The 12,006-nt window shown below is 39.6% G+C and overlaps 1 protein-coding gene across 1 annotated transcript in view; it reads left to right on the top strand.

Moving 5' to 3' along the window:
- The window catches only part of frem2b (FRAS1 related extracellular matrix 2b), a 57,181-nt gene that overhangs the window by 23,075 nt on the left and 22,100 nt on the right, over positions 1–12,006 (top strand). Inside the window, exons 3-4 of the mRNA XM_080053714.1 lie at positions 3,332–3,478; positions 9,844–10,074. Of these exons, the coding sequence (XP_079909840.1) occupies positions 3,332–3,478; positions 9,844–10,074 (378 nt within the window). The remainder of the gene's footprint in view (positions 1–3,331; positions 3,479–9,843; positions 10,075–12,006) is intronic.

Below are 12,006 nucleotides of genomic sequence, written 5' to 3'. Positions count from 1 at the left end.
CCCTATGTATGGTGCTCTGGGGCCTCGACCCTTTACAATTTGGAAGACGGCACTCAAATCTTTCATTAGCAAGTAAGAGGAATGTTCTGTTTTGCCGACCGACCACGGCAAAAGTTCAATTTAACAGTTAACCCCGCTGTTCGCTAAACGAACAGGGCTTAATACGTCACATTGTTCATTGCTCTGATTGGATGTAGTGCTATCAAATTGCGTGCAGTGGTATTTGAAGAGACAAATCTAATTCATGAGAGGCACCTGTTATACCCCTGGCAGGTAAGCCAGGCAGTTTTTCAGGTTAGAGGCCAATCTAAAAGCAGCATTGCCATCACCCATTGGCAATAAGTGTGGAGCTCATGTGCATATTCAAATTCATTTAAAAAGAAACTTGTAATACAAAATGTTTTACTTTTCAAGTATACTTTTACTATGTAAAGTTTTATTGTGGTAGGAGTAAAGGAAAAAATTAAGCCTATTTGGGTTTATTTTGGGCGTGTATGATTAGTGTATAGCTCATTTGCATATTAAAATAAATTTTCAAAGAAACTTGTAATACAAAACATTTACATTTTCATGGATACTTTCATTGTGTAAAGTTTCATTTTGATAGGACTAAAGGAAAAAAATGCCCCATTGGGATTTATTGGTGTCTCGCCTTATTGGCACACATCTCGGATTGATGAGAATTAAACATATTTCCCCAACTAGGATTTCTTAGGACTTTTAGTATGTTGTTCTGGACACCTCATAGAAATTATCTGAGCTGAAAAAAATTCTTTTACAATTTATTCTATTTTTGGCCCCAAAATGCCTTACTTTGCCTGGCCTATTACTCAAACCTCTGCTTATCTTAATTAGAAAGAAATCCAGTGGAGTGAAGTGGTCCTCTAGAAATGAGCACCTTGCTGAGGGCTACAATGCAGCTTTACCAGGACTCCTAAACACAATATATGAACTATTACTCATGATGGAATTGTATATAGTAAAATCTGTGAACATAGTTTGTTTGTTGTTGTATCCTCCTCAGACCTGCTGGATATGAACAATGAATAATTGATAGAGCCACTTTATGTTCGTGAGTACTGTTTAAAGGCTAACAGGTATTTAGTGTGATTCATCTTGAAAGGGAGAGCTGCCTCTTTGAGGCTTAGCTGGATGTAGCCAGTGTGCTCACTGTAAACAATTATTCAAAACACATAACCACTTAATGTTGCTATTGAAATGTATGAAGTATACTTGTGATAAATCCTACTGTTAAATGATTCTAGATGTTCCTTGCCAGAGTGTTTGATTATAGAGACAGGCAAGTAGATGCATTTTATCTATATTCACCATTTTCTAGAATTACGCCTGAGATCAAGAGTATCGGCCGTGTCGTAACTACTATATACAAGTCTGTGCCAACTTGTGAAGTCAGACAACATGCCAAGACCTTCTCTGTTTCCATTACCGCAGTGGAGGATGGGCTCCTTCACGACTCAGAGATCACACATGCAGTTTACCGGTGGCATGCGTGCCATGCTGCTGGCTTTAATCCAAATGGAGTAGGGAGGTCCTGTCATACACAGGTCGCCTGTCTCCAGGAGAAGGATGTGGAACACACAGGAAGCCTAAATCCTACACTGTGGGATACCTCAAGAATGTATCAGTGATACAATTTTATTAAAAAAACAAAACAAAACAAAAAACATGTTTTGTCTTTATTAGCAGTTGATGAAATACAATAGTGAGTCAAACTTTACATTTGCAGTATGTGTTGCTGTAATCACACAGTGTTCTATCAAAAGTAAGTTATGCTACAGTAAGAAGTTTTACATTTTATTGTTTTTTATCGCAACAGATATCTTGCCTAAATATATCTTAGGTAAAGTCATGTTTCATTGACTTTTCACTTCTTTCTTAGTTTTTAACAACTTTACTTCCTATCTGGTAGAAAACATTGAAGTTCCTACATGTGTTCATTAGGGATTAATGAACGTTATTCAACTAAGCGATTCAAATGAGTTGTTGGTTTTATATGAGACAGGGAAAAAAGAGCACTTTGGGCTCCTTGTTGTCCTTGTTAGTTGCTCCGTATTTGTCCTCAAGTCCCAGTTATGTCTCCATATTGTCAAAAGGAATTGATGTCAGGGGCATTAAGACCCTATATTTTGCTCTGTGTGAGGAAATATGTACACTATTAGACCAATGGAAAAAGCTCTGAACAGGTGCAGATAACTTTTCACATTTGCACACACACACACACACACACACACACACACACACACACACACACACACACACACACACACACACACACTCACACTCACACTCACACTCAGACACACAAACTCGTAAATGCATGCACCCTCACACATAATAAAACCCCCTGGGGTGGTGTGTATAGGTCTCACCGTGTCCATCCAGGAAGTAAATGGACACAGTGGAGTAGCCAGCAGGACGCACCAGATTTACTGACCATAACACCCAGGGTGGGGTGGGGTAGAGACTCTCAGTCATGCTGAACACAAAGAACAGCAACACTGTGAAACCGGTGAACAATGTCCCTGCCCCCTTCTGGCACTTTCACTTTTATTCCACCACGTTTAGAACTAGCAGATGTTAAATGGCTTGGTCATCTGTAGCTCACCAACCCAATTCCAGAATAGCAGCAGACAGTAGCTCCCACTGTTTGATGCATGCTGATTTTTAGGAACCGGTTGGTAATTATCTAGACTGCTAGTCGCTGCTTTAGAAATTACACCATTAAAGAGTGGTGTGGTTTCTTTGTGAGTGTGCATCTTTGCGTGTGTGTGTGTGTGTGTGTGTGTGTGTGTGTGTGTGTGTGTGTGTGTGTGTGTGTGTGTGTGTGTGTGTGTGTGTGTGTGTGTGTGTGTGTGTGTGTGTGTGCGTGTGTGTGTGTGTGTGTGGTCAAATGTGAGCAGTGATGCCCTCCAGGACTGCAGCATTGGCCTTTGAATCCAACTTCAAAAAGGCAAGGATAAAATAAACCAGTTCAGACAGGAAACACCTTTTATCTTAATTAGAATTGAAGCAATTAAACGGGCATAAATTCTATGCATTTTGCATAAGGGCTGTGCAACACTCATACCACCCACTGAGCGCTGGCTGTAGTAGTTTCAAAGTCAAGTCCTGAAGGTATCCAAGAAATCATTCTAATAAAGGGTATTGGAAATTCAAGTGCCCTCCCAAAACAAATAGCCTGGTTATTTTTCCCAAAAATGTTTTGTATCTAAGTCATTGTCTTTTCTTCCTGTGTTTTTCCTTACTGTTTGATGATTTATATGAAGACATGCTTTTCTTTAACATAGCAATCAACTGTATTCGTTTACAGGAGGCAACAAACTGAAGAACCAGCAGTTCCGTCTGAACTGGGCTTGGATTTCTTTAGAGAAGGAACACTACGTGGTGGATGAAGAGGTCAAGTTCCTCGAGGTGGTGTTGAAACGTCGGGGCTACTTGGGGGAGACCTCCTTCGTTAGTAAGTCACTTCTAATTATCATTTTAACGAAAGTGTCAAAGTATATCAGTGATTATTGAGAAGTGGGACAAAACAGGGTGCAATGTTGAAAAAATACAAACCCTATGTTTCGGGAAATTAAATTACATGTACTGTATGTATCCAACATATACTAAGCTACTGAGCTAAGCTTTGACACAACCTCCCAGCTTTTTTTTTTTTACCGTCATTGGCCTTTCACCACCGCCAAAACATGAATGTGTTGTAGAAAAACTGTTTTTATTGATATGAGAGATTATTTAGTGTTGCTTTTGATGAAAAAAGCTCTTTTTAATCATTAAAGTATATTTTTAATAGGTTTGATTGCATATGAAAGATTGAAACCTTCTCTGAGGACACACTGTTTTGGACGTCGTGAGAAGATAACAAGTGTCATATATTTGACATAATAATGATAAAATTAAATTTAAGGGGATAAATGTGCTCCAGACATTCTATTCTTAATCCCTAATAACATCTACAATTTTAAATATTTTTAGTTTTAAAAGCCACTTTTTACATTTGCTCCTCTCTAAGGGAGCTAAAATGATTTATCACTCAAATTTACACATTTTCCATTAATTCAGGATGTTTCCTAGAAATGGGCATTAGCAGAATTTTTTCAAGACAAAGGGCAGTGAAAATATGATTGTTTTAAAAAAAGTTGTCATGTGGCTCACTTTACCCCAGCTGTGGGGTAAACTGATCCACTTACTTTTTCCACTCTGAAACTACCATAACAACACATATTGTAACAGTAAGAATCCTGAAAGCTAGCCACACATTCCAGAACTAATGTCGGACTAGTAAAATAATGATGGGGTTTGGTCAATTAAGCAAAGCAAATTTTCTAAACACTTGAAAGTAACTCTGAACAAAATCAAATACAACATATTATAATTCAAAAGGTTTTAATAAGATTAAAACGAAAGATAGAACCAGTTAGATTAGAACACAGTCTGGGGGTCAGAACACAGGACCCTTAGAGCCAGCTAGTGTCTGGGGGTCAAAGCATAGGAAAATCAGAACCAGCGAGAACAGCCTGGAACTCAGAACACATGAGAAGACCCAACTGGATTATAACATCAGCCTGTCATACTCTACAACTAGGCCTACTCTACATTCTAGCCCTGAAGGTTACAGGGAAAGATGAGAAGGTGCTCTTTCTGTGTGGTTGCCCCAGGTCGTCTTCCTGGTGTATTTCCTTGGTATGATGGCTTTTCTACAATGTGTATGACACATTTTAAAATAAAACATATGTCATGTAATATTACATTAAAATATGTTTAAGACTAAACTTAACTTGTGCCTCATGGTGGGGGAAAGTGAGACAGTGGCTCACTTTCCCCAACAGCATTTGGCTCACTTTCCCCCACCACCACAATTTGAGAAAAAACTACCTCTCTTAGCATTTCAGGCTAATCTTTAGTTATCAGCATCACATGGTTTCATATGTTGGTAGTTCATCAACACGTATGATAGAAGTTTTTCTACGTGAATACATTTGCTTTGGCACAACAGTTGATTAAGTTGACAGCAAGAAAATTTACTTTTACATGCAAAATACCTATTTTGGTGAAAAAAACATGCTTACCACAGCACCGTGAGGTCCTCTCTTTCAGGGCCATGGGGAAATGAGAGGGGCTTGAAAACACATATCTCACATGACCACACATGTTTTCCGTTGCCTAGATACAGGGGGTGGCTCACATTACCCGATGCCTCAGATTCCCCCGTTCTCCCCTACTTGATATTTCCCAGATCCACACCACAAAATACTCACTTTTTGTTTTACTCAAGGACTAACTTACCACCAAACTTTATAGATACAGCTGATATCTAATATTCAAGCAGATAAGAAAGATATTATTTGGGATTCCTTCAAGAATTTTTTTTCTTCTTTTTAAACACCTACCTAAGGCAGGCCACTGTATTGATTAGCAGGGTTCTCAACTTTTGGAAATTGTTTAGAGTGAGACAGAATTTTTCCATGCGAGCGCGTGATGCGCGCGAGCGAAATTTTATTGTGTTTATTTATTAATTTAAAGCATAATAATGGTTTTTAACACAAGTTCAGTTCAATATAATTTCTTTGTTTTAGTTAAAATATAGCCTATTGTAGTAATTTTATGATGAAAGTATAACTGGATTAATACCAAATGCCAGACTAGTGAGATGGGTGTAGGCCTAGGGTAGTTGTTCGGGGTAGTTATTTCAGTAAAACTCTTAGTTCAGTTCAGCAAATATGGATACTGGATATTACTGATGCTCGCTGTTGTAGCTTCGAGTGGCAGATTTTGAGGCCTTCAGGATAGGGGTTTTCTGGCTCCCACTTGAAGCACTGTGGCTCCACACCAGCCATTTAGACCATCATAATGGAGGACAATGTTCCTTCTAGGGCTAGTCTGTTTCTGGTGCTGGTGAAGACCAACCATGGAGAAGACTCTTTCGGCGTCCGCATTTGAATGTGGGAGCACTAAAACCAACTTGGCCCCTCAACTAGTAGGTGAAAAATCAAAAAGCAAGTGCAAAACAAAAGCATTATTAGCTATGTCTTATGGGCTTCATGAGGGGACTCTAAGGCCCCCACACACATACAGGAATAAACTTTCTACATGTAAATTATATACTGTTCATAAAAAGTAGCTCCATCATATAACATGGGTCTGCAGACCAATCTTCTGAAATGTTTTTACAGTTGCAGAGTAAAGAGTGCTGCCTGTTTAAGAAAAATAATGTTCCTTCTGCAGCTCAAGATTTGATTTAAATCTAAATTTTCCAGATTGATTTTTCAGATTGATGCATTTTACTTTAAAACTGTACCAATTTTCTTCCAGGGGGGCATGCCCCCGGACCCCCCAACAAGGTACAGGATATCTCCCACAGTATCCCAACATCCTGTGGGAAACACTGACTCCCTTAATATGTTTATGCCAGTAAACGTATGTATCTTTGCGGAAAAGTCAATGTAACTGACTGGATAGGGAGGGGGGCGGGGGGGCTTTAAGAGTCTGGGCCTATTATCTCATAATCCGTCTATGAACCAACTAGTTTCCACAATCTTTTTTATTTTTGCGGGGAGCATGCACAAGCATTATTCATAGAAGAAAATAAAAAATAAATGTGGGGGGCCCCACACAGGGTCTTGAAACGGGCCCCGAGATCGTTAGGACCGCCCCTGCACGCTTGTCGTGTAGCCTGACGAAACGCTGCGCCTTCTCTCTGCCCGCTCGGCTCTCGCAGAATGCATTAGTGGGCGCAACAAACGCCACGGCCCGTGTGAAACGGCCTTAACTACTGAACGAAGGAAATCAAATTAGTTTTCCCCCAAAAAAACAAATGAGTTTTTCCCCAAAAAACGGGACAAATTGTGTCCCGGGAGAGATTTTTCTTTCCTCTGGACAGCTGGTGAAAAAATAGAACAATTTCGGGAAAAACGGGACGGGTGGCAACCATAGATAGTATAAATAAGGTGGCAACACTAGGTGATGGTGGTGAAGGCCAGGATTTATCGAAGCTATAGGCTATATATAAAAAAAATTGTTTGGCAGAGTTATAATTTGCGTGAGAAATGCAAGGTGTGGCGTGGAGCGTGTGAATTGCCTGAAATGCGTGTGTCTCACTCTCATTGGGTGAGGGTTGAGAACCCTGGATTAGACTAACACTCACATCACACAGACACTGCTAGGTAGGCACACCGGAGATAGACACACACACACACACACACACACACACACACAAACACACACACACTTTCTTGTTTTATGACCACTCTGAAGCTGGCAGACATTCTTAAGGTTCATACAGGTCATGACCTGTCTCCAGTATTTACGTTGCAATAACACAATAGTACAGGACAATACCTCAGGGACTGCATGCACACTTAAGAGAGCTCACTCAAAGTTGGTGGCAGAGGAAAGGCGCCGCTCCAAATGTTAGTCCAGGCAATTTACCGGCTGGAACCAAACGTACAATAACTTCAAAAAGGATTTATGGTCTCTAAGGATTTATGTGTGCGGGAATTCTTACTGCTGGCACCAATGGCTTTTGTTGATTCAAATGACCTAATGTTAAAGGTCAAATCCAAGGATCATTCACTCTACCATTGTCAGTATCTTTGTATGCCTAAATGCGACAGACTAATGGAACATCTCTGAGGTAATGTGCAAATCCTGCTGACCTTTATAGTGCCTCACACTGCACAGTATGTCAGTTTTTTTAAGGCAGATCATAGTATACTGTACAGATATGCAGTCAGATATAGTAAATGATAATCTACAGTAAGATATGGAGAGAAAACAAGAATAAACTTAAATGTAGTTGTTCACGATGTTAATAATGTAGAAGAAAAAAAGAACAGAACATGAGAAAATGTACTGGAATGCCCCATGGGGACCTTTTTGCAAATTAATATTAAACAACTAAATATATCCTGTATACAGAGCATAGGCAGACAATCAAACAATTGTCCCTTGTTTGGCTTTTCTGGAGCATCACTACTATTTTATTAATGGTTCCATTATAATTTAAAGAAGCGCTATTTTGAACTTTGGATGCACTGTGTTTATTGCCCAGAGAACACAGGCCCTGCATTCTCATATTGTCCAACATTACTGTTGTGTGGTTACAAGTCCCAACCATGTATTTTTCACTATGCAGTTTTCTTATGATTTAACCAGCACATAATGGGATGATAATGCATGATGGAGAATTATTTACTTTTTAAATCAAAATAATTTTGTGTTACAATGCCTCCAAAGTACCAATAGCAATACGTTTCAAAAGAAAACATTTATTTCTGCGTGCATACAGTAGCTGGTGAAACCTTTTATGTTGTCCACTTTTCATTACATGAAGTGATTCTTTAAACATACACCTCTGTACTTTTTCAGTCCTATAAAAAGCCTTGGAAATATTTATTTTCAGGCTAAAAAAATAAAATAAATTAAAAGTGCATGTTAGGCAGCAATAACTAACTTTGATATTGGCACCCAAGAATTATGGTATATGTTTCAAAAGCAGCAATCCATTTAGATTTACGTGCATCAACAGGCCACCAGAGCAGACTGACGATACAAGTCACCCATCTGCCTCAGTGTTGCGATAAGAAAGTGACTGATCCGAGGCCAGTGCCTTCTCATGAAGACTGGGGATATGTATTCTTGCCCAGCCCTGCCTGATTGAACAGTGATCAGAGGAGCCTATTGGTAGGCTAGTGCTTCACTGGTTCTATGTGCACGGTGCAGGTGGCACCAGTTTGGAAGCTTCGGCGAGCCCACCTGCCATGAAGCCTCAGAGTGACTGCTGTGATCAGTGCCACTCACACATGCATTGTGCAGGAGATAGAGTAAGGAGAAAATCCTACTCTCTCCACTCCTAGCTACTCTTTGAAGACTGCTGATTTTTCAAGCTCCATCGAGCTTGACCATTTTATCTCAACACATATGTGCCGGGTCCTTTTCCGTCTGTCTGTACTCGCAAATCAAAGCCCACTTTTTTTATTTTCATCAAAGAACAGAATGGTAATTTTCTAAAAAGCTCGTTCTCATGCATTTCATAATCTGTGGTCTTTTGAAGATCTTGTGTGTAGTCCTGATGCGATATTTCAGTTTTTCTCTTCTCTTTCTTCCTCTCTCACTTGTAAACAAATAGTTTTTTTCTGGTAGTCCAGTGCTCCATTTATCCAGTCATTTCTTGTTTGCTGCATTTTTGGCAGCCTACGGGTTTGTTTGGGCTTTGGGCAATGCAGCCACGTTCTTTCTATTTACTGCAAGACCCCTGCTGTGTGTTGTGTGGCCATTTAACAAAGACAATGGAGAGGCTATGTGACATTTCACCGGCTGCTCAACAGGACTCTCTGCCAGTGTCACAGCACTAGTGGCTACAGGCCTCATCACATGCTGAAGGTCAGACAATGCAAGTTAGCTGTCAGCCACTGCTGCTGGGACCAGGCTGACATAAGGGGTAATTGGCTACATTCCCTCCATGGTCATTTGAAAAAACTGGGGGTGGGAAGCTGTACCCAGCAAGCCAGATATTGTAATGTAAGAGCAACTCGGACATTGTATTGTCCACAGATGAAGAAAAATAATAGTCTAACAGTGTTTTTTTATTTATTGAGAATATCTGCATAAATATAACCATTCATAGTTAAACATATCAGGATTCACACGGTGCACATACATTGACAAGACATTAGTTAATTAAAAAGTAGAAACATTTATATTAAGGGTTGCAGCTCATAACGTCTATCTATTACATGCCTGATGTAAATCGTATTTGCACAGGTTTAGCAGAAGTTACCTAATAACGATAATAATAACCCATTTCTCCATGTCCTTCCTAAGGTATAGGCACAAAGGATGGCACTGCAGAAAAGGACAAAGATTTCCGAGGGAAAGCTCAGAAACAGGTGCAGTTCAACCCGGGCCAGACCACATCCATCTGGAGGGTGAGGATCCTGTCAGATAGCGAGTACGAAGTGTCAGAGACGTTCCAGATTGTTCTGTCTGAGCCGGTGATGGCAGCCCTTGAATTCCCAGAAATTGCTACTGTGGAGATCCTGGACCCGGATGATGGTCAGTAAAGGTTATACTTTCATGGACCGTATATTAATGAAAATGTATACATTTCAGTGGGATTAAATAAGATCCTTCTTAACTATAATTATAAACAAAAAACAAACAATGGCAATGTATGTTGTGTGCCGTGTGTGCCTAACATGACGTGCCTAACAATGCAGTGGAGCTATACGATTGAAAGCAGAACATTTTACTGCCATAGGAAATATCATTAAGTGCTTGATGTCATGTGTCTTCAATCAAAGATCAAAAATCAAAGATATAAGACACATTACACATTGTTTTGCATAGAAGTTATATTTCGAATAAGGTTCACAGCCTCAATGACCGGCACCCCCATGACGAACTAGTTGAATGCTTTGAGTGCAAGCAACAAAATAACACAGTACATGTGCTTTCAGTGTGGGCTAGAAAATAACAATGTAATAACATTTTTTTAAAGATGGCAACACCTTTGCTTATCGTAACAATGAATGATGAACATTTCACTAAAGTTGGCTTAAAAGCATGTAATACACTGAATTTAACACATCAACGTTGGAGTAAATAAAGCAGAGATCACGGTCTAGTTCCAGGAAACCTCAAGCCCTCATCTGAGTTATATTCATAATGCAGGGAAATGCTTCTGTCCATTTGCCTGAGGGCATCAGAGCACACAATACTTTAAATTCAAAATTATTTTGCATGAAGTGAAAGCTGAGAGGAACTAACAACATCCCTGAACCCATACAGACAAAGCCAACAATCTGTAATGAGTAAAAGCAAACTGCATTCATAGTCTTCATAGCCAAGGTCAAAAGGATACAGAGATAACCACACTGGCCTCCCTCACAAGAGGTATGAGCCCTTCATGAACAGATGAACAGTGTTTCTGGAAACAGCTTGACTGTGATAGAGCTGAGATAGAGAGCTGCATATTATGAATATGGATAATGCCTCTTCTCATCACACTGGGCTTGAATTTGTGAAAAGGAAAGAGTTTGCTGTCAACAATTTATGCTAATTACCATGTTTTAGTTAACATTTTGTTTCACACAACATCAGTCTCTGGAGGGCAATCAACACTTGCAGCTGATCTAACTCCGCAAGAATTTAAATTCTATTTGTTTATGCCTTAAACAGACATTGTCTTCTTACGGCCATATGGCCATTATCATATCTATATACTGTTTATAATATTTAATGTATTTTTGCCTCTCAAGGTCAAATTAACTTTAAAGGCTTATAAAAAGGTATTTTATTCTTTGTTGAAAAATGGAATAGCCCAGAGGCTGCCACCATGAGACTTTGAAAAATAGACTATTTTACACCAGACAGGCTGGAGTGGCTCAGAGGGCACACAGCTTGAGTGTTAGAAAGCAGAAATGATGAGTGAACACATCAACTTATGAAACTGTTTGTATGGTCTTCAGCATAGTAAGAGGTAATGTTTTGTTTGCCTCACCTTCTTAGTATGGTTGAAGAATACAAAAGCTTCCCTCTGTGCTCTGTGGATTTCATGGCCGAAACATTGCAAGCTAATCACCTTCCTAAATTATCATGTGCAGCTCAGAGAAGAAGGGAGACAAAGAGATGGAGAGCTGCCAATAAAACGGTTGAGTAAAACAAACAAACACATAGTTTAACGGGTCTCTGCTCGCAAACAGAATGAGCTCACCTCTTTATTCCAGCCAATTAAGGGTGGGTAACCAACAATAGACAATAATTATTTAAAGGATGCCTTAATCATTTACTTTACAGCCTTATTTTATGTATAACAGTTTTCATCATCCATTTGTATCACTTACATGGTAGATAACCAGCGCTGTCTCTCTGTGTTATTCTCCCCGTCAGTGTAAGCAGGCTCTAGGTTGAAATATTTACTGCAGATAAATAAACAGTAAGTGGTGGGTTTTGATTACACATTGTGGAAGCACCTTCAGCTGAGCT

This window comes from Ammodytes marinus (genome assembly GCF_949987685.1).
Source record: "Ammodytes marinus genome assembly, chromosome: 3".
NCBI lineage: Eukaryota > Metazoa > Chordata > Actinopteri > Uranoscopiformes > Ammodytidae > Ammodytes > Ammodytes marinus.
Note: the sequence above shows the minus strand (reverse complement) of the source record. Positions and strands in the feature narration are given on the sequence as shown.